Source organism: Anopheles arabiensis, chromosome 3 (assembly GCF_016920715.1).
Source record: "Anopheles arabiensis isolate DONGOLA chromosome 3, AaraD3, whole genome shotgun sequence".
In the NCBI taxonomy this organism is placed as follows: Eukaryota; Metazoa; Arthropoda; class Insecta; order Diptera; family Culicidae; genus Anopheles; species Anopheles arabiensis.
Genome location: NC_053518.1, coordinates 95,072,507 through 95,095,221, shown reverse-complemented (window position 1 = coordinate 95,095,221; position 22,715 = coordinate 95,072,507). Strand labels below are relative to the sequence as shown.

At 48.2% G+C, this 22,715-nt stretch overlaps 3 protein-coding genes across 3 annotated transcripts; 2 read left to right on the top strand and 1 right to left on the bottom strand.

Annotated features, from left to right (window-relative positions):
* The first annotated feature begins 2,195 nt into the window (after positions 1–2,195).
* On the top strand, positions 2,196–8,015 carry LOC120903085 (toll-like receptor Tollo). The gene has a single exon (XM_040312300.1). It carries the CDS (start codon positions 2,313–2,315, stop codon positions 6,372–6,374), a length of 4,062 nt encoding a protein of 1,353 aa, XP_040168234.1. The 5' UTR covers positions 2,196–2,312; the 3' UTR covers positions 6,375–8,015.
* A 9,858-nt stretch (positions 8,016–17,873) lies between these two features.
* On the bottom strand, positions 17,874–19,843 carry LOC120901392. Its single transcript, XM_040309304.1, has 2 exons — positions 19,328–19,843; positions 17,874–19,252 (listed from the first exon to the last, which is right to left on the bottom strand). The coding sequence occupies exons 1-2, from the start codon at positions 19,342–19,344 to the stop codon at positions 18,052–18,054; spliced, it is 1,218 nt and encodes a 405-aa protein (XP_040165238.1). The 5' UTR covers positions 19,345–19,843; the 3' UTR covers positions 17,874–18,051.
* A 109-nt stretch (positions 19,844–19,952) lies between these two features.
* LOC120901390 (organic cation transporter protein-like) lies at positions 19,953–22,559 on the top strand. Its single transcript, XM_040309302.1, has 4 exons — positions 19,953–20,495; positions 20,582–20,816; positions 21,005–21,899; positions 21,974–22,559. The coding sequence occupies exons 1-4, from the start codon at positions 20,341–20,343 to the stop codon at positions 22,321–22,323; spliced, it is 1,635 nt and encodes a 544-aa protein (XP_040165236.1). The 5' UTR covers positions 19,953–20,340; the 3' UTR covers positions 22,324–22,559.
* Positions 22,560–22,715: the final 156 nt, after the last annotated feature.

The window sequence follows — 22,715 nt, the reverse complement described above, 5'->3', positions numbered from 1 at the left end:
TAACCTTCGTCTAGGTGCTTTTCATACTCGACTGTGAAAATTACTATGAAAAATGTTTCATTTGGCTTTTGTTTTTTTTTGCATTTCATACATATATCTTTTATTAACTTTTATTACAACATGTTGTAAACAGGCAGCAATCATTCGGTTAGCTTAGAGAAAATATTCAATAACTAAAGAAAAGTGAATTTACTTTTAACATTATTTAATTTCAATAAATATACATGACCGATTTTACGACAAAAGCAAACCATTTTTCATGAAAAAGTCATAAAAAGCATTAAATACGCGAATACAAAGTCAGCGCGTGACGAAACAAGCAACACATCCGCCCGGACAGGTTCGTCGCTTGCCGAAGAGTTGATGTCTTTTTATGAGCGATTGTGCACTTGTCGCGCAGCCCGCTGGAATCGAATTCGCGCAGCTATGTTTTGTTTGTGAGACTTTAACCATTATTTCCTATTATTCATTCTTTGGAAAAGCATGCACATGCCACCCTTTACGTAAGCATTTATGACTGTCCGAAAATCATTATACCCCACACAGCTGGCACAACTTCTGTTTCTCTTGTGCGCACTGGCGTTGGCCATCCGTTGGCGGAAAATCGATTAAAATTTCTCCTCGCCAAATTAGCCGAGTCTGATTCACGCGATCGATTGTGAGTGACCCGAAAGGCCTCACACTCGCCGGACCTTTGCCACCAAAACGACACAACGGTACGTGTAAAAGATCGCACAACAATGAGCAGCATGAGGTAAACAAGAGCACACTTTTCTATCACCTTGGGGCTCATCCCGGGTGCTGGCTGCCGTGGGGCTGCTGTGGGGTGAGCTGCATTTGTTGGTTTCTGAAACAGTGCGACCGAGGCTGCGAGAGTCTGCGCGCACCGCGTCGACACAGGCTCTCTTCACACGATCGCGAACAACGCTCCGCTGAGGCGCGAGGGCAAAAAACTCGACACATAAATTCCAATTTAGAAAGAGCCCTGCTCGACGCACATCAAACTCTTGATCACGTTCCTACCGAATAAACGGCAGCCATGATTGCATCCCCTTTGCGCGGGCGCGTCTGTAGTGGTGCGATCGGTCCTGGCCAAAGCGCTCAGGTGAGCAGCGCTCTCACGGCGAGCGGCAACATCGATCCTCTCGCCGGAGAGACCTATTTTTGTGGATGCAAGACTGCTCGGGGTACGTGGAATTTCTCAGAACTGACTGGGCTGGCTCAGTCTCAGAGTGGAACGCAAACGGAGAATACACATCCGTCCGGGTGCACGGTGTTACGGTACGAAAAAACGCTTAACGTGGCTAAATTTGAGGTCACGCAACACTTATCATACGCGCATTAGAAGCGTCTTCACCGTGATAAAGTGTATTCTTCCGGTGTTATCGTAATAGCGAAGGCGATCGATCGTGCCTGTGAATATTGTAAAGTTTTTGCGCTCTTTCGCAACGTGTGTGCATTCGGATGAAAATTACCGTCGGAACAAGTGCAACTGTGATCATGAGTGAAAATATGATAATTTTTACTACTCGTGGTTGAATTTCAAAAGATTCATCGAAAACTAAAATGACAGTGAAATAACGGGTGTCAGTGATCGTGCATAGAAGTGTCTTTGTTCGTCGTGCGTCTGCTTTTATGGTGATTGTGCGCGAGTGCAAAATGCCGTCGGTAAAAGCATAAACCTTACGGTTTACCATCCACGCTTAAATCTTTTCCTCTGCGCTAGACAACAAGGAAGCTTTGTGATATCTGATGCAATTAGTGTCAAGTTGTGCTGTGCTATTTTGATCCGTGTGTCTTGATAATATGACAAGCTGGTGCAAACCATGTGAGAGAAAGTATTGTGTAAAATGCGTGCATTTTTAATGCAGAGAGAAAACTTCGTCTCGGTAAAGTTGAGCAAAAAGTGTTTCCAAGCATCAATGTGCAATGCTCTAAAGCCTACCGTCATACGTGAGCTTCAGTTTCGTGAACAACCGTTTAGTGCGCACGGCATGGAAATATGTTAATCCCTACGAATGTGGTGTGAAAACGCAAACCGTATCGCAGCAGAGTGGATTAACAGCAGTGTTTTAATTAAAAACATGAGTATCAAGAGCTTATCGCCATCTTATCGTGCGTAGTGCGTGTGTTTAGTGCGTGTGTGTGTGTGTGTCTGCCTCAAGGGTGGTGGCGATCGATCATCACTCGATTTTATTGCTTGCGCTATCTTGACTGGCCGAGCGGTGGCGTGAGACGCGCGGTGGTTCCGCGCGTGTCCGTGCTATTGTGTTTGTGGTGTGAACATACGCAAGCAAAGGCAGCGCGTCAAGATGCGTCCCTCGCCGGCACTGTTGACGGTGCTGTTTGGCACCATATTCGGTGTGTTTGGCGCTTCGCTCAGCAAATCGCTCGTCAGCCAGGCGCCCGACGAGTGCCGCTGGGATGGCTACACCGAGGACGATTTGACGCTGCTGTGCCGGCTAAGGACTATCAACAGTGAGCTGGAAAACACGAACTTTAGCGTGCTGCATCCGGAAAACACCGTCCGGCTGCGGTTACAGTGCAACGATGGGCTGTTTTTCCAGAGCAGCCTCAGCCCGGGCAGCTTCAAGCAGCTCACCATGCTGCACGCGCTGTCGATCGAGTACTGCAAAATAGCGAACCTCAGCGAGGGCTCCTTTCAGGGGCTGAAGCAGCTCGTCAACCTGACGCTGCGCACGCACAACACCGACTGGTCCTCGATCAGCCTGGACATTGCACCGCAGGTGTTCACCAGCGAGCTGGCCAAGCTGCAACGGCTCGACCTGAGCCAGAACAATATGTGGAGCGTGCCGGACGGGTTCATCTGTCCGCTGGCGCGGCTCAGCTATCTTAACCTCACGCAGAACCGCCTGCGTGACCTGTCCGTGTTCCACTTTAGCGCCTCGTTAAGCACGCGGCTGTCGAAAAAGTGTGGCAGCTCGATCGTTTCGCTCGATTTGTCGCACAACACGATCGACAATCTGCCGCCTGCCATATTTTCCGGCCTCGGAAAGCTCACCGATCTGCGGCTACAGAGCAACGGGCTCAACTACATCGCCGACAGGGCGTTCGAGGGGCTGGTGTCGCTGACCCGGCTGGAGCTTTCGCTTAACCGGCTCACCAACCTGCCTCCGGAGCTGTTCTCCGAGGCAAAGCACATTAAAGAGATTTACCTGCAGAACAACAGCCTGAACGTGCTGGCTCCCGGCATTTTCAGTGACCTCAAGCAACTGCTCGTGCTCGATCTGTCCAACAACGAGCTCACGTCCGAGTGGATCAATCCCGCCACCTTCCGGGGGTTGTCCAAGCTCATCCTGCTCGATCTTTCAAACAACAAAATAACGAAGCTCGAGCCCACCATCTTCCGCGATCTGACCAGCGTGCAGGTGTTGCGCTTGCAGGAAAACTTCATCGAAAGCATCGGCGAAAACACCTTCCTGGGGCTGGGCGCGTTACACACCGTCATCCTGTCCAACAATCGTCTGTCCACGGTCGATCACTTTACCTTCAGCGGGCTCAACAGTTTGGCGCTGCTTTCACTCGACTACAATCGCATTTCACGCATCGATCGGCAGGCGTTGCGCAATCACTCCGCCCTGCAAGAGCTGCACTTAAACGGCAACAAGCTGCTGCAGGTACCGGACGCACTGTACGACGTGCCGCTGCTTCGCACGCTCGATCTGGGGGAAAATCACATCTCCAACATCGATAATGCGAGCTTCCGGCACATGGCTCACCTGTACGGGTTGCGGCTGACCGAAAACAACATCGAAATCATCCGGCGCGGCACGTTCGAGGCGATGAAATCACTGCACATCCTAAATCTGTCCCAAAACCGGCTCAAAACGGTCGAGCAGGCGTCCTTTGACAACAACACCAAGCTGCAAGCGATCCGGCTCGACGGCAACTATCTCACGGACATTGCCGGCCTGTTCACCAAGCTGCCCAATCTGCTGTGGCTCAACATCAGCGACAACCATCTGGAGGTGTTCGATTACGCGCTCATCCCCACCGGGCTGCAGTGGTTGGACATTCACGCGAACAAAATCACCGAGCTGGGGAACTACTTCGAGATTGAGTCACAGCTAGCGCTCAGCACGATTGACGCCAGCTCGAATCAGCTCACCGAGATCACCGGAAGCGCGATACCGAACAGCGTGGAGCTGCTGTACCTCAACGACAACCTTATCTCGAAGGTGCAATCGTACACCTTCTTCAAGAAGCCCAACCTGACCCGGGTCGACCTGTTCGGCAACAAGATCACCACGCTCGATCCGAACGCGCTGCGCATATCGGCCGTGCCGGATGACCGGCCGCTGCCCGAGTTCTACATCGGCGGCAACCCGTACCAGTGCGATTGCAATCTGAACTGGCTGCAGAAAAGCAACATCGATTCGCGGACCCAGCCCCGGCTGATGGATCTCGATAGCATCTACTGCAAGCTGCTGTACAACCGCGGCCGCACGTACGTCCCGCTCGTCGAGGCGCTGCCAAATCAGTTCCTCTGCAAGTACGACACGCACTGCTTCGCGCTCTGTCACTGCTGTGACTTTTACGCCTGCGACTGCAAGATGGAGTGTCCGAAGCAGTGCACCTGCTACCACGACCAGAGCTGGAGCTCGAACGTGGTCGACTGCTCGCGGGCCGGCTACGACGATCGGCTGCCCGATCAGATCCCGATGGATTCGACGCAGATCTATCTTGATGGGAACAATTTCCGGTCGCTCAGCAGCCATGCCTTTCTGGGCCGCAAGCGGCTCAAGATTCTCTTTCTCAACGGCTCCAACGTCGAGACGGTGAGCAATCGAACGTTTTACGGCCTGAAAGAGCTCGAAATTTTGCAGCTCGATCACAATCTGCTCACCGCACTCAACGGGTTCGAGTTCGAGGGGCTCGACAGCCTCAAGGAGCTGTTCCTGCAGTACAATCGCATAGCGTCGATCGCCAATCACACGTTCGATCATTTGCACGGTCTGAAGATCCTGCGCCTCGATCACAATCGCCTGGTGGAGTTTAACGTTTGGCTGTTGCCGAAGCAGCTGAACGATATCAGGCTCGCGTTCAATGCCTGGTCCTGCGAGTGCGATTACGTTACGCGCTTCCAGGAGTATCTGAAGACGTACGATTTTGTGCGCGATCGGCACAAGATAAGATGCGCATCGTACGTTTCCAGCAATGCCACCGTCGCCCCAGCAACACAGCCGGCCGATGCGAGCCAGGCCAGCCCGGCCGAAGAGCCGCTACCCGATGGTACCGGCACCGGTGACTTCCTGGTGTATTACGATAACAGCTCCACGCTCTGCACCGGTGCCATCCCGCTGGAGAATGTGATCAACGGAAATTTGACCTCGCGAAAAACCATCCTCTCGCCGCAACCGATCGAGGGCTACATTCCGTTACTGGTAACCGGTCTTTTCGGGTTTTCTTTGGTGATCATTCTGACGCTGGTGCTGTTCGTGTTCCGGCAGGAAATGCGGGTCTGGTTTCACTCCAAGTTCGGTGTGCGCCTGTTCTACCGCAACGCCGATATCGACAAAAACGAGCGCGACAAGCTGTTCGATGCGTTCATTTCGTACAGCTCGAAGGACGAAGCGTTCGTCGCGGAGGAGCTCGCGCCGATGCTCGAGAACGAGGACCCGTCCTATAAATTGTGTCTCCACTATCGGGACTTTCCCGTCGGTGCGTACATCGCCGATAACATCCTGCAGGCGGTGGAATCGTCGCGCCGTACCATCATGGTGCTTTCCGAGAACTTTATCAAATCCGAATGGTGCCGGTTCGAGTTCAAATCGGCCCACCATCAGGTACTGCGCGACCGGCGACGCCGCCTGATCGTCATACTGCTCGGCGAGGTGCCGCAGAAGGATCTCGATCCCGACATTCGGCTGTACCTGAAGACGAACACGTACCTCCAGTGGGGTGACAAACTGTTCTGGGAGAAGCTCCGGTTCGCGCTGCCCGACGTGCCCAACAATCAGCGCCGACAGCACCAGCCGAACATCTCGCTCACACACTCGAACGTGCGCAACAGCTATCAGCTTACCCGTGTGGCACCGAGTAATCGAACCAACAATCAGCTCACCGCCCAGCATCAGGATCCTCGGGGACCACAGGGACGATCCACGGACTATCATGCGACGCAGCAACCGCTGCCACTGCCGGGTCTTGCGTCGGAAATGCAACCGCAACAACTGCACAGCAGCCAGCAACAGCAGCAGCAGCAGCAGCAGCAGCAGCAGCAACAACAGCAACAACAACAGCAGCAGCAGCAACAGCAACAGCAGCAGCATCAACCACCGTCCACACAAGCGCAATTAAGGCCTTCTGCTCCGCTGAACACATCCCCCCGAACAGTTGGCATTCACATTTAAAAGCCCATTAGGGTGGGTAATGCGTTTGTGGTTGAGTAACGAAAAAATCCCTTGTTTTTGTACATAAGCGAACCACTGTTCTGTACAACACAACGAAACGTGTCGATAAATGTAAATATAACGTATGATATTCATATTCGTCTTAGACGTTGTTGCGCGGACGTGGAAATTTAGAGTTGTGCACACGCAAATGAAATTGTGATATTAACACGTATAAGTTATTTGTAAACACACCGATCGCCGGCGCAGCTGTGGCAGAGATAATAGAAAATAGTCAGGGTTGGCGGGCGTTCTACTTTCACGCTCGCAGTTCGCATTTGAATTTGAAATTAGAAATATCCCAGCTGAGCGTGCGAAAACCTGTCGCGCCTACCTTTAAAGTGAGCAATAAAATAATGGCCACACTGGAAATAACTCTTTAAAACACCGTTTGCAACACGCAATCAAACCGCACAGCATGCCATTCCAGTATTTGCGGAGATAATTTACAAATCAGAACGACCGTACCTGTGCCATGATTAAATGTGGCACACCTTTTTACTGACAATAGAAGGAAGGCAAACAGCAGGAAGAAACACATTTTCATTTCTAAAAGCGTTAGAACAAACAGCAGAAGGGTGATAAAAGATGCGTACAGTGAAAAAACGATTAGGACAGAGGAACGATTAGGAAAGTGGCGCAAAAAGGCGAAGGCTGTTATTTGCTCATAGGTGTTATGTATGCTCCATCTAGTCAAAAGCACATTATAAACAAAATGCACATTGAATTGATGATTCAATCATACCTATCGGACGATTGTGCATTGATTAGAAAACTCGAATGAATACTCTGAGCGCTAGAAAGGGGAACACTATATGTCTTTTTTTTTGTAGAATAGATGCTGCCAGCACCAATCATTCCTACTACTAACGTATACAGGTAAAGAGACTGATGATGAGATCTTGCATATGAAAGGGAATTAATTTGATTCACTGAATCTGTCACTATTAATTTACCCCATTTCCGCTACTACGCCTTGACTTTTGAAGTCTGACAACTATCCACTCAATGAATTCTCGCTAGAAATAAACGCAATCTAAGGTTTCTTCATCACTTAAACGAAACAGTACAGGTAGCACCAGTATGAAGAACGGAGCATTTAATACAACGCACTCAACTTGCTATCGTAATAGTTAAACATAGATGCAATAAAATCGGTTACTATAGGTAGTATTTAACTGATCCAGATCGAACTAAATTTCAAAGCGCTAACGGAAGGTTGTTGGGTTTTGTCAGCAATAGATATCAATTGTTAAAACATAAAGAGCAACGTGGTAGCACAGCATTTTTAATCTATACAATAACAGCAATAGTAGGAGGCAGATTTTATTCTTTCGAATGATGAAGTTTAAAAAAGAACGGATTTCAACGGCTATCCATCCGTGTATCCGTGTTGTTGATAACTTATTGTTTGGCGAACCGTTTCGCACAGAACTGAGTAGAAGAAACTAAATGAAATCGGAGCTAAAAGGTATCCTACTTTTTATTTTTTAGAAAATAACTCAAACTGCCCTAACTGAAGTATTTGTTAGCGAAATGTAGTCTATTCAATTGTAATAAATCAGGCAGCAGGAAAATCCTGTTTCAAAAAGCAAACATTAATCGATGTTTTTCTTTCTTTTCGTACATCTGAAATATGGTAGGTAGTCGGGGACAATCGATATCAGGTGAGTATGTTATGATTTTGCTGCTTCTTACGCGAACGCGAAAGAAACCCATACAGCGAGAGACTTCATCGATTCGTCAAGCAACGAACCCCACTGCGCTCTCATTGAGCTTTACGAGAGCATATTTTACAAAGCGTTATGCTCACAATACCACCATACTAATTGAAACCCATTACTTTACCTTCGTTTTGTGCGGTGTATGATTCCGCTTCGGCTGCTTGAACGAGCTGAACTTTCCTCCTCACTTTGTTCATGATTTGAAGCATGTTTTCTGCCTCTATGCATGTCTTAAAACGCAATTAATTTAATTTTGCGTCAAGCCAGTCTCGGACAGCTTCATACACAATTCGTGGTAGATTTCATTTGTGCATGTACTGGTGTGTGCAAACGCATCCGTACACAGCACACAGTACCACAAGGAGATTCAAACGCCACTCCCGGTGAAAGCAAACACGTTGAAGCTTTTAGCCTCCCTTCGCTCGTAGCGTTTTCTTCGCCCCCTGTTTTCGTTCGCTTCTAACAAAGTATCTCAAACATACAATTGAAACTGGAGATGGACGGAAATACAAAAAAAGAGAGGCATCAACAAAAGCGTCTTCCCGTCATCGTTATCTGATCCACTGACGCGAGCGCTTAGCAATTTGATTCAGATTTGTATCGGAAATCATAGATTCAAACGAACCGAATCCTCCTTCACTTTTGCTTCATTTATCGTGCTGCTGCTGCTGCTGCTGCTGTTGCTGCTGCCACCATTGTGTAATTTTGTTAGATTGCCTTTTCACCGCTGCTGCTGCTGCTGCTGCGGCTTGAAAGCTCCGGTGCTCCCGGGTGCTCCAACGCGCTACACCGCTGGCTGCGTTGGCAGAAGAACTATAGCAGTGATTAAATCGAATTAAAGGGTAGAAGCATAATAGCCAAACGGATGAGTGGGCCAAACACAAGCGGCAGAAGAACGGCCTCACCGGCGCAACCTCTTCCGGATGTGCCACTTCCAACGGTAGAACTAATGAATCTAGCCCCCTCCTTCCCCCTCACCGACCGCATTACAAATCATATTGCCCTAATGATAACTCTACGGCCCCACGGGGCAGACATGCAGGCAGGCGGCAGAATCTCAGTCAAAATAGAATCCTCAATCGGAAGGTATTGTTACTTACTCATCATGTGCCTAAAGTGTGTGCTTTCTTTCATAAAGCCGTTTGACGTTCGCTTCTAGCTATTTCATTTCCTTTTTTCCTGTTCTGCTTCTTGCTAGTTGAAACAGTTGTTTCGATTTCGCGTCATAAATTTGTACTACTTCTTCGAACATCTTCTTCAAAAGATGCAGCATTTTTGCAATTTCATAAATGGCTCGATCAATCCATTATATCCGTCCTCGTATCCCGTATAGACTAAACCCACATCCTATCTAATTTAAATGTGTACAAACCAAACAGCTCGCTCGCTCGCGGGTCCGTAGAGTTCCAGCCCGAGCCCAGAGCGCGCAACACCGGGACCGACCGGGTCCAAGGCACACTCATAATTTATTCTAATTAAATAGTACTGTCCACATAAATTTCGACTTCATTTCGAGGCCGGCCGCTGCGGCGACTGGTTGTTGTTGTGATCGATCCCTAAGCTCAATCTCACTCTCAACAAGGTGTGGATCTTACTCGTCAGCCGGCGGGAAGGCTGTTCCATTTCACCAATTCACCCCGGCTGCGGCCATTCTAAAAAGCAAATAAATTGTTTCAAACCGTGAAAAATACGTAGGTTTCACCTTTTATGCGAGTCTAACGATGCGTGGCTCACCCGCTCGGCTCGTTATTCCCAGGGAGTCATCCCGGGAGTCTGTATTTCAGCTGGCCGTTTTCAGCTGCCCCCCCCCCTTCCTCCCCTCCCCTGATCCCCATCGTTTTCGTGTGTTTTTGCCCGCACGCTCTTTTTTTCCTCTGTTAGTTATTCCAATTCGTGGCACCTTCCCCGCCAAGACATAAATTGCTACATTAGCAAGGCGGCATAAAAAGGGGTGAAAGATCTTAGATGGTACCGTTTTTATTGTTATATTATTTTAATTTGGTTCACAAACTACACATAGCACCAACTGGCTGGCCGGCGGCACACGTTACTCCGGCTCTCCGGTCAGCATCTAATTCCATCATCTGGGACGGAATGATAATTTTAGCTCTTCGGCGGAAATGGCATGCGGGAATGGCACGCGGAATTCATTTGATTTATTTCATCACTGTTATGAAAATGTTAGCGTTCGCGTATTGTAGACTACCTGCCACCTCCACTCCCCCGCACATCACGGTCAGTCACTTCAAACACTTTAGCCCTTTTTGGAGTGACCTCGAACTTCCGGTCGGCTGGCTGGCCGGTGGTTCCGATTCGGTAAGTGCTTTGATGTTTGGATGTGTTCCTTGTCTCTCTCTCTCTCACACACTTGTTCTCCCTCCAATCTTCATACTATTGCTTTGGAATTGACACACGTTCTTCATTCCATTCCACCTGCCACAGACCAATTTCCGAGCGCTCTTTTAAATATAAAACATTTCCTTGTGTCTTTTTTTTTTATAATCTTCCATCCGGGTCTAGGTCCGAATCTCCCCCTCATTCGTTCCTTCCGTTCGGTTCGATTCAGGTAGCGCTCATTTCATGATAATTAATTCACTGTTAATAGTGTTATGCTTTCCTTTGTTCGCGCTCTACACACACTAGGGATATCTTACACGCATAGTTGAAAATTTCTTTAGCGCCATTTCTTCGCTGCCTTAAGACCCACATAAACATGCGCCAGTGTTAACGGAAGTGTTCGCACCTTTCAAGCGCACTCATCCCGTGCGGGTATGTTAAATTGATGTTTGTTAAATTAATTTCAACTTTGCTCCTTTCTTTGCACAGCGTATGCAGCCGGTTTGTTGCACCTGGAGAGTACTTTTGCTATTTTACTTTTTGTTTCTTTTGTTTCACGTTGTTCAAAACTGTAGACAGTTTTGAGAAGGTAACTTTTGTTATACTACAATTGATCACACTCTATTTCAAGGACAGAGCAACATTAAGTCTTCCATTTCTCTCTGCTAGAATAAAGCTATGGCCAACCGTCAGCCGAATATAATAAGCTTGCAACACTAAATTAAAGATTATAGCGATATCACTTCCCACAGTATGTGTGTGTGTGTGAGTGTGTGTGTGCCCAACAAAAGAGGAGAAATTGAAAGAAAAAGACATTACGAAGTCTAACCCGCTTACAACAACACACAACAAATTAGGTAACTGTAATCCGGTGTGGTTCTGATTTCCATCGCGCTCTTTCCTAATCCTCCCAAACCCATCCACACCACCATGCAACCACCGCTCCCGTGTTTGAGCCCGTGAACACGAACAACACACAGAACTTGATCGTCATTGGATTTTAATTGATTTTCCCTCCGCACGCTTGTTTGGCACAACGCAACGCTCGGCGGTGTATACATTCCTTCCTCCACTGTCTGGTTTTTATCAAATTCACCACACATTACTAGTTCACCCCACACAACATCCCAACCGAAAAAAAAATCGAACAACTCATCGATCTACACATCGTTCGTTCGATCAACAATGTTCATTGAGTCGATCTTCTTATTCATTTTATTTACAAGAATTATGCTTAAATCAATCTAGATAGGAATAAATTCGAACAAGCGCACGATGCCCAAATATGCATAGAAGAGCATGGGCGAACACTCCCTGCCTCTCATCCCCACCATACAGGATGATAACTGGGCGCGGACGGGCATGGCATGGTCCGGTTTCGAAAGCAGATAAAAAAGAACAAATCATTTGTCGATAATAAATTATTTTCCATCGTTAGCCTGGAAGCCCGAGCGCTTTTTCGACTATTCGATGTTCGCGGATGCTTCCTTTTGCTTCTCTAATTCCTCCACCTTACCTTTCCTGTTGCTTTTGCTTATCACCCGGACTGAGAGAGAGAGAGAGGGCTCCCTTTCTTTGGACTGCTACTTCATTATACCCATCCCTTCCTTCACTGTTGCGCTGTCTGCTAAATTGTTTTCTATATTAACCCAATTCAGTCAGTCCTGACATACCGATGACTAGCGCGCTACCCCCGAGATTCCTTACCGGGGGCTGAATGCTTCAAGCCGTAGCCGAGCATTCATTCCTTACCGTTCAGAAGTTGACGGCATATTTTAGGCCGGGTTTTAGGCGACAAAACGCTGTTCAATCACCGATCGACGCTCGTTTCGCGGTGCCCTCTCGATCGAGGTTTCTCGTTCGGGTTTTTTTTTCTTTTCTGTTAACCTGTCATGCCCTTTTCAGACTCTCCCCCCACACCCCCTCGGACCCTCCCACTCGTAATTGATTAGCTGATTGAATGCTCACCAGTCTAGCATCTTTATCGTTTAATTGATTTTTTCAACCCCGTCTCCCCCGTTCGGGATGGAGCGGCGTGGTACGCCCGATGAGAAGTGAAAATTACTGCACCCTTCAACCGAACCACTGTAACTGTTGAACTTTCCTGCCAAAGAGTAAACGAGGGTAAGAATAATTGCATAAGCAGCAAAAAAAAAATAAAATAAATTGCAACAAAGTTGGAAGCAGTTGGAAGGCATCAAGCGGATCATTGGCATGACCTTGCTTACTGCGTGCCGCACGGTGCCAGGGCAGGGGCAAAGCCGTGGCACAGTTAATAGTTGTGTGGGCCCGTGAACAGCCATAGATAAATAAATAAAATTCCACAAACTCTCCCAAACTACGCGCATAATAAATCTTCTGCTCTGTTAATTTGAAAATGATAGCCTTACATGCCGTCATTTATCGAGCGCGAGTGAGGGTCTCTTCTGCTATCATGCAAGTCACGAGAGATTCGGTTTTGTTTTTTCCATTCTTTTTTGTGGTTGCTGCTGCCGTAGTGGCCATTCGCAACAGGGCCACGAACACTATGTTGCAGGTGAAGCTGGAAACGATTTATAAGCGCCTGGGCATGGGACCTGGGCAGCGCTATGGACCAATTTAAAATGATGCCCAAGATGTAAGAGGAAGCGGGATCACGATAGGGAGCGCGCGCGGCTCACAGTCGTCGTCGCGATCGCTGCGGATCGATTTCACGGGGTTGAAACACACAGACACACACACACCGAGAGTACGTACACCCAGCAAGCAGCAACGGCAGACGAGAACGAGGGAAAAGCGGAACCGGTTTCCTTGTCATCAGCAGGCAGGATTTGATGAAAGATAGTTGATCGTTTCTTTACCGTCTGCGCGATGGTTTCATCATTCGAAGCGCGATGTAAAATATAAATATTTATAATCATCTTCAGTAACATGCAAACGGTTCACCGTCGAGACGATCGGTCGGTCGCGTTGGTTGCTTGGTAGGTTGATGGTTGATGGTTGTTAGGTCGTTTCGACTCGTCAAGAGCCGGGGCTAGAATTTCACGCAATGACAGCCAAATTTATCTAACCAGGTAAGTGTGCCCGTTCGGACAAGCTTCCACCTTATTAGTTAGCAATTAAGGCCCATATATTGTTTGGGCGGCCGCCTTCCATCAACGACCCTCCCAACAGGTCACACTCCCCCCTGAAGAAAAAGGGATGCAGGGTTTGGGTTTGGATACAGCCCTCAGCCCGACTGCATCACTGAATCACGCCTCTGCAGCCGAGCCGCTATCCGGACTACATGAAACATTAATTCGCAAGCAAGATCGTTTTCTTTTCTCGCGTTTTTTTTTTTGTATTTCCGTTGTATGAATTACGCTACGACGGAACCCTCAAAACCATTCAAATATACGATGACGCCCGTCTACGAGACATAAACACCGAACCTGGTGGAAGCTGCAACACCCAACACAAAGCACACACAACGACCACGGCCGACGACGACGACGACGGCGACCCCCGCGCGTACAAACGACGAACCTTCTCGCGCTTGCCGTGCGAACGTACGTGCGGGGTGAAGCAGCAGGCAGCAGTATGCTGATGCCTGATGCAAATCCCTGATCATACCAACGAGATTACAACGACTCCGCGGCTTAGGGATCGATAGCTTCTTCTTATCGCGCTGGGAGCTAGTACGGACATGAACTGTGTTTGCCTGTGTGTTGTATTTATTGTTTGGGACTTTGATTTGTAGCTGGTTGTTTCCTTTGCATTACTCACCCGCCTGCACTCACGCTGCTGCTGCTGCTGCCGGATCGGTGTACCACGGTGCTGTCGGAACAAATAACATTGTCCCCTCACTGGCTTCTACTGTCCACCCACTGGCGAAACGAAAGTGTGCATGTCGGTAGGCGTCAGGGGAGGAGAGGGGTGCGGTAACGGCACCACAGAAGTCAGGAGTTGCTCGTTTTTTGTTGCTTGGCTGTCGTTTCGATCAAAGCCTGCCCCACACTGCGCACCTCCCTCGCACACCCCCCCCCCTTTCTGTCCACGTGATGCCGCTCCAAATGCCCACCAGAATTCGTCGTTTGCCCTTTGTCAGGCGACAACGACAACGAGCGATTTTATCTGCGAGTGAAGACATCTTACAGTGTCGCCTGCAACAACTACACCGTAAGTTGTCGCAGTTCGCAACGGAGGACACAATGGCGGCGGGCGGCATGGAGAGCTTTCGCGGTGGTGGTTTCCGTTCGCATTACTTATATTTTGCCTGCGCTTCGAGTTGTATACGCTTTTGCCGCGTGCTTCATCAATTGAATTGCGCGACTTTTGCACCCCATGACCAGCGGTCAAAGCGCTTGGGGGGAAAAAGGGGATAATAACAATATTGTTTTCCATGGCTGTTTAATTTTACTGGATCCGGGGCCTTGTCTAAGTGTGTTAAGCAGCGGCGCTGCTTTATGGGATTGGTCTAACGGCAGACACGAACGTTCGTCGTTTGTGTTGTGTCCCCCCATTTCAATGGGCAAGAGACGCTAAGACAGAAGCGCTCTGTCTGCGAGTGTGTCTGGTGGCTTTATTTATTACTGACTGTTGGCTAGTTACCTTTGCCTAATGAAGCCTTGTTTCTATCGTTACTTCAACCCACTACGGCACACTACGGTATTAAGCTGTATTTGGCGGTTCTGACGCTACAACGGACACCATTAATACTGAAGCGATCTGTTCCTTGCGTTCTCTCCCAGCAATTCCCAGCACTCAAATCTTCACACAAACGGTCGCTTCCAGGAAGATTCTTGCCAAACCAATCATTTATATTGCCCCTCGGACACCATCGCGATAAACGCGAGGTGTTATGAGAGGAACGATTCATGACAATGGAATCGAATTACGGGGCGAGAGGAAAAAAAAGCAACAACAACAAACGTATGAAACAAGTTTCCAACATTTACGAATTGTTGGAAGACATTTGAATAATACAAATTCCTTACTTGCTGGTATTTATTTTGAATAATATTTATACTCCCTCTCTCGCCTGAATCGCTAAACAAACGACTGCCGGAATGCTGGCCAGCATTTACATCATGTAGCGCGCTTTTCTTGTCCCGGTGCGCTTTTTACTTATGGTTCGATTTCCCGTTGATTTGAAATATTTGTAGCGTTTCGCTGTCACCAAGCCCACAGCCCAGCCCAGCAGTTGGGATGGCCTCGATTCGCCGTACGAATTGATTATTTTCTGCATACGCACAACCGAAATTTCGATAATTTTATTCCACCTCGCATGATGATTGGTTTCTGGGCAGCGAGAGAGCAGTCAGCAGCCGGCAGCCACGGCACGGTCTCGGTAGCGGTAGCGCATTAATGCGTTACATGCACTTTTGTTTCCACCAGCGCACCCGATTGGCACCAGCGACGCCATTTGCAACACGCACCAGGGAGGACGAACAACAACGGCTATTGCGGCGGCGGCGGCAGCGGCGGTGGCAACTTAACCGATGGCCGACAGAAATAATTCGGCAGAAATTTAAATAATTCGTCGTCAAACCGCTCGCCTAACTTCCTCGGCCGGGTCATCTGGTTTGCTTTAAGTCGTTACTTGCTGTTGCATGTCCAGCAAAACATTGTTCCGTTTTTCTTCCCATGATTGGATTTATGGTAACGAGGTCAGGAATTTGCTTGCGGTAACAGATTACAATATTCGTTTGCAATAAAAGAGAAATGCAAATTGTGACTGTTGTACTTTTTTGTTCGTTTCCCGCCCTGATCGTTGAACTGTTTTGTTTTTTTTTTTTTGTTTCCTCGTTCCAATTGATATCCAAACTGGCTATAAAGCATCGCAACATCCGGGGAGGGACGGGTGAGGTTTGTCGAACGGATCCCACCTTACCATTTTGTTTTGCAAAACAAGTTCATAAATTTGGTACCCTCCATGGGGTTCGAAGCGTAGCACACACATACACAGTTATAGCTTTTTCTAACAAACTCAATGCCTGTTTCATACCATACCAAGAGGTTAACGGTCAGAGACCAAGTGGCTGCTCCTTGACAAGCTGCAATCAAATGGATGATTTACCATGCTTAATAACAATCGTAGACGCATGTTCCCGACGATCCAAAGAAACCAATTTTCACCCCAAAAGTTAGGCAATAGCTGATCGCGATGCGTAGAATTCAGATCGGACAGCTGCCTGCAGCAACACCTGCAGCAAGCAATCGAACGATCGATCGTCGATCTTTTCCGGCTTGTGCGTACAATTGGCCACAGATAATCCGAAACCGGCCAACGGCAGTTCCGATCAAGCCCCAAACACCTTGCCAGGTTGCTGCAGAAGGCGGTCAATAATCAAAACGCGTTTAGTAAGCGTTACAAGGTTCATATCCCAATGCATGCGATGACTATACGTTAGTATACACAAGCATTTACCTTAATTCAGAGAATACCGGATAGCATCGCAATTATAAAGCCATTTCTATTCTAATTGTTCCTAATGAAAACATACCTAAACGGTTGTTACATTGCAACACTTCTCTATTTCTCCTGGTGAACTGACAATGAGACCATCCGCACTGATGTACGGACAAACATTTTACGTAGCGCTATACTTCATATGTATATCACTGCTGGCCTGTTTGCAGTCGTACTGCACTAACGCCAATTCGTATTCACTCAGGATCAAGAAATACGTCTGCATCGACACTCCGTACAAAGAATCCACGGTTTACGCGTGCAAAAGCATCCCACGAAGAAACGCACCCACACTGGTCAATGTGTCCGTAAATGTGCCGAAAATCTATGACATAGTCATGGTCAAGGTTTTACTATTCTACAAATACAGTACCTATCAACCATTCTTAATCACTGTAGAAGGCAATGGTTGTGAATATATCAGACACCCTCCACAGTTCAGCGTGGAAAAGCAAGTGTATGATATAATTGAAGAGACGCTTCCGGAGCTGCTGGTACCGTGTCCCACCGGCGTAAGTAATGTAGGAAAAGCTTTGGTTGGAGCCTCCTTTTTATTCATTTATTGATTTCAGAACCGTACGTACAATTTTTCGTGGTACCTACAAGAGCGTCACGTACCGAAAAATATACCACCGGGGGATTACAAGCTGCAGTTCAAACTGATCGCTCCCCGTAACATCACCATCTTTGCAATGGATATATACGTCGAAGCGCGTGTGTCGGGATTAGTTGCGATGTTTCAAAAGCAGTAGACGTATGATATTGGTAATTTAATTTCTCTACTAACGTCATTGCAGACCTATGGTGTGCCTCAACCAGCAAAGATTATAATTTATGTATCCTGCAATAACACAAGATAAAATACATACCTAGTGAAAGTTATCCCATTCACGGATATGACTACGGTAGGGGAATCTTTTGCTAGCTGGTCGTTCTAAATTAACGAAGCATCACAGTTACAGTACAATGTTTCAATGTTTACATATTGAACTTTACTACCCAAACTTTCCACCAAACCCTGATCTAATATTTATTCTACAAACTGTTGAAACAACTCAAGGAGCAGCTATTATAAACTGAATATTCACAACCAGTTGAACAGAAATACAAGTTCTTTTGCCGGCGGACAGAGTTCAGCTCAGCTTCACTAACACTCCGTGTATGGTCCCAGAGCTTTTACGCTGCTGTTCATATGCGGTAGCTCATTGCAATCGAGCGGATTGTTGACCAGGTTCAAGTAGTCCAGCTCCTCTGGCAGGCTGCTCATGTTGAGCGCATTTACATTATTGTCATACAGATAGATCGCTTTCATTGCCGGGAACGGGCGTAGATATACGTCTGATACGTTGTTGTTGGAGGCGAACAGCTCGCTCAACCTTATCGGCACCTTCTCCTCGGTTGCGACCAGCTCCAGCAGTCGATTTTTCGTTAAATCCAGCGAGTTTAGATTATTCATCAGGCGGAAGACGCCAAAATCGATATGCTCAAACGCGTTCCTGGGCATGTGAACCGATAGCAGTGTCGCAAAGTAGTCGGTACAGTTGGGCCTGGGCACGTCATGAGTCTTCTGCTCCTGCTCAATGTAGTACGTACGCCACGAGCAAAACGTCTGCACATCGCCCGCCTCGTTGACCGTCATCTGCTGGTGCTCCCTATCCGGCAGGTTTAGCTGCACCTCAGTCAATCGGTTGCCCTCCAACAGGATCGTTTTCAATTTGCTCATCAGTGCCATCGTGCCGAAATCGAGCCGTTTCAGCTGATTGCCGGAGAGGAATAGTTCTTCCAAATTGCGGCAACACACCAGCCCGGGCGTGATCGTGACCAGCTCGATCTTGTTGCCCACCAGATACAGCAAAGAGACGGGCGAGTTTTCCAACACGTCGAAGCTAAAGTTGGTCAGCTGTGAGTGCGTTATCCAGAGGATGTCGAGCGTCAGCAGCTTGGACACGGTCGGTGACACCACCTGCAGCGAAGTGTAGTCGGCACGGAAGTCCTGCAAGCTTGTGTTGTTTTCGAACTGTACGTCCTCAACGCCCATGTGCGTCAGGTGCACTACACTGGCGCTCATCGCTGCCGGAAACAGTACGCGTGTAACGTTCGAGTTGGTGATCACCACTTTCCAGGGCCGTATGCTAGCGAGCGGGTGCGTTAGATCAAGCACACCGATCGTTGCGTTATCGAAAATGAGTTCCTCGGTGCTGTTAGTGAGAAAGGAATAGTCTTCGGGCTTGCCTTCGCCGGTAAGATTCACGATCGTGCAGGACACATTCCCTTTGATGTAGGAAAAATTCGGTGCGCCTAATGTCACCATCACGCACATGGACGTCACGAACAGCAGCAGTAAAATGCTAAGGTGGAAAACAGGAAATGCACAGCACGCAGTCAACCAGCAGTACAATATTCACTTTCGGGGCTATATTTACCTATGAGGTATTGCCATTCTTCACTCACACAAAGAGTTACACAGAGAAATAATTCCCGTACGACACGCTTAACACAAGTGACCGGCACAATGCTATCGTTCTCATTTTTATAAACAATTTTAACCGATGCAATTACGAACCAATGGGACTCATTATCACCCACCACTGAGGCTAACAAGGGGTGAGACCAATTCATAGGTGATTTTCAAATTGAATTACTACTCAACGGTTCGCAGAAATACGGTATGACTAGCTTAATGTGCTTTTAAACAGAAGCATCAGAGTCAGAGAGATATTATAACATCACGTTTTGTTGTTTCAAAAAAAGCATCAATTCCAATGAAACCCATTCATCCACTCCAAAGCAATAATTTCAACGACCAACTTCCGAGCAACTGTTAGTACCAGAGCTTCAATGACACTTTAGATGCGTTTTTCATCGAAACACTCCTTTTTGTGCGATTTGTTGCATTCAAAAATGCACAATTTAGCTCGCCAGTGGATGCTGAGTGGTTGGTCTAATGAGCTGACCACCTCTCAAAACGGCCGCTCTTTCTCTGGCTCTCTCTCCCACTCGCCACAACCGCGGGAGTATTTTTACATGTATATGCTTCATAATAAAAGCAGTAGTGTGCTAAAAATACCCCGGTGCATGAACATAAATACTTGCCACCGCGGGACCGGGGTGGCAAATTATACTCCCGCTTCCCTTCTAAAAACACAACGCACAACGCACAAATACACATACACATATGGGGCCACAGCCACTCGTTAAAGTACACGCATGATGCGTGTTGGTGAACCATCATCTCGCACTCGGCCATAATCTGTGATAAAAAACCCGAATGACAAAAGAAGAGCGATTGCTGCTAGCTGGCGCACAACAAGCGTGTGTCCTTTGCGTTACAGACAGAGCGTACAGTTTGAGATTAGATTTCGTGGCGGCATCACACACCACGGTTCAGCAGTTCCGCTCAGCAGTTCAGTAACAGCAGTTTTGGGGGTGCGAAAAGATGGCACCACCGCTAGCGTTTGATGATGTGCTCGTCGAGATTGGCACGTTTGGCCGGTTCCAGCTGCGGCAGTTCCTGCTCATGATACTGCCGCTCGTGTTTAACGCCTTTTCCAACCTTTCGTACGTATTCACGGCGGCTGACCTCAAGTACAGGTAAGCTCTACAGGCTCATGGGGATGGAGCATTTGGAGCTGCATCAAGTTGCATTAATGGAATTTGTTCCTTTTTTGTTTGCCAAGATGCTACATCCCGGAGTGTGAGAATCGAACCGATGCGGCGTACCTTACCGAATGGTTGCCGGCGGCCGTACCGTACCAACGCAACCAACCGGCCGGGTGTGAACGGTACGAAGCGTTTGTAAACATCACCGGCGACTATTTACAATGCCAAGCGTCCGATTTCAACCACTCCGCTATCACGCGATGCTTCGACTTTGTGTATGAAGATAAAGCGGCCACAACGATTGTGAATGAAGTAAGTGATCTTGCGGGGCGCGCTTTTTTTATGACCGACAGGCGGAACAGCTGATGGTGCGAACCGAACGCCCGATGTGTGATGACCAGCTTTCATTGGTCGAAAACATATCTCGCCGGCCGCGAACGCGGAACGCGGAACGCGGAACACTCATGATGCTACTTTTGTTATTCTTGTTCCGCTTTCAGTTCAACTTGACGTGCGACGAGAACACGTGGAAGATAACTCTCGTCGGTACGATTCACAGCGTCGCCCAAGGGCTGGCGCTGCTGCTTGGTGGTTTATTTTCGGATCGCTACGGCCGCAAATGGGCACTGCTGCTAAGCATCGGTCTGGGTTCGACCCTGGGCATCGTGCGGTCCTTCTCCGTGAACTACGAGATGTTTTTGGTGCTCGAGTTTTTGGAACCCCTGCTCGGTTCGACCATGTACACGACGGCGTTCATCCTCGGCCAGGAGCTCGTTGGACCGAAGCACCGTGTCTTTGCGAAGAGCCTCTGTTTGGTCGTGTTTGCACTTGGTGAAGCTACCATGGGCGTCATTGCGATGTTCGTGCACAACTGGCGCTACTATTTGCTGGCCCTGTTCGTACCGGGGCTCGTCTCCCTGGCCTTCCTGTGGGTGACGGCCGAAAGTGTGCGCTGGTTGCTTTCGAAGGGCCGCAACAGGGAAGCCATCGTCATACTGGAACGAGCGGCCACCGCTAACCGGCGAACGTTGTCGGAAAGTACGCTCAAGTACTTCGCCACCAATGACTATCAGCGCGAAACGCCCGACCTGCCGGCCAATGCGTCCTTCTTCGAACAGCTGGCCGAGGTGTTCCGGTACAAGCGGCTAACGATACGGCTGGCAATCTGCTCGTTCTGCTGGTTCACGAACGTGATGGTGTACTACGGGCTGACGCTAAACTCCGTCACGTTGGCCGGGGATAAGAACGTTAACTTCATCCTAATCACGCTGGTCGAAATACCTGGAGCCGTTTGCATGAACTTTATCCTGAACCGATTCCCCCGCCGAATGACACAGTTCGTGTCGCTGGCAGTGTGCGGAGTGCTTTGCCTGGTCACACTAGCCATTCCCGATGGTAAATTACTGTGCTACGTACACTTTGATTGTCCATCATCTCATCAAATTACTTCGCTATGTCTTTCCTTACAGACGACAGCTGGATCCACACGGCAATGTTTCTGTTCAGCAAAATGGCCATATCGTTTTCGTTCGGCGTGCTGTACATCTACACGGCCGAAATCTTTCCCACCAATCTGCGGCAAAGCTTACTCTCCATGTGCTCCATGATCGGTCGGCTGGGTTCGATCGTCGCACCACAAATGCCACTGCTTGCCAAGGTGTGGAAACCGCTGCCGATGACGCTGTTCGGGTCGATTGCGCTACTGTCAGCCTTTACCATTTTAGAATTTCCCGAAACGGGCAACGTTCGGCTACCGAACACGGCCAGCGAGGCGGAGAATCTTAAAGCGAACAGTTTCGATAGTGATCGTTCAGAATAAAAAGGGGATATGCTACGCGCATATCATTATTGCTATAGCCACGTAAGCCACTGTCAATTCCTACAACTCATCGATGACAACAGGATCGCCAGTTCCTGTGGAAGTCAATCAATCATCCGATCATCTCATAAAATGATGAAACAATTAGATAACAATTAAAAGCAAAAGACACTGGTACGCTTCCAACAGTTACGATTCGAGGACTCGACCTTTGATACTACTACCCGAACAAGCCAGTCCAGCGCGTTGGCGACCACATACTCATTTGAAATCTAAACAAACACGTTGGAAGCATCACTTCATATTTAAAAAGATTAAACATTATCAGCGTCAATGAGTGGCTCTGGCAGCTGATAATCATTTAAATGGGTTCCGCGTTTATCACCGAGCTG

Coding starts and splice junctions, on each gene's coding strand:
- LOC120903085 (XM_040312300.1), top strand. CDS start 2,313: ATGCGTCCCTCGCCGGCACTGTTGACGGTGCTGTTTGGCACCATATTC.
- LOC120901390 (XM_040309302.1), top strand. CDS start 20,341: ATGGCACCACCGCTAGCGTTTGATGATGTGCTCGTCGAGATTGGCACG. Junction 20,817..21,004: donor CCACAACGATTGTGAATGAA/GTAAGTGATCTT, acceptor TTCCGCTTTCAG/TTCAACTTGACGTGCGACGA. Junction 21,900..21,973: donor CACACTAGCCATTCCCGATG/GTAAATTACTGT, acceptor CTTTCCTTACAG/ACGACAGCTGGATCCACACG.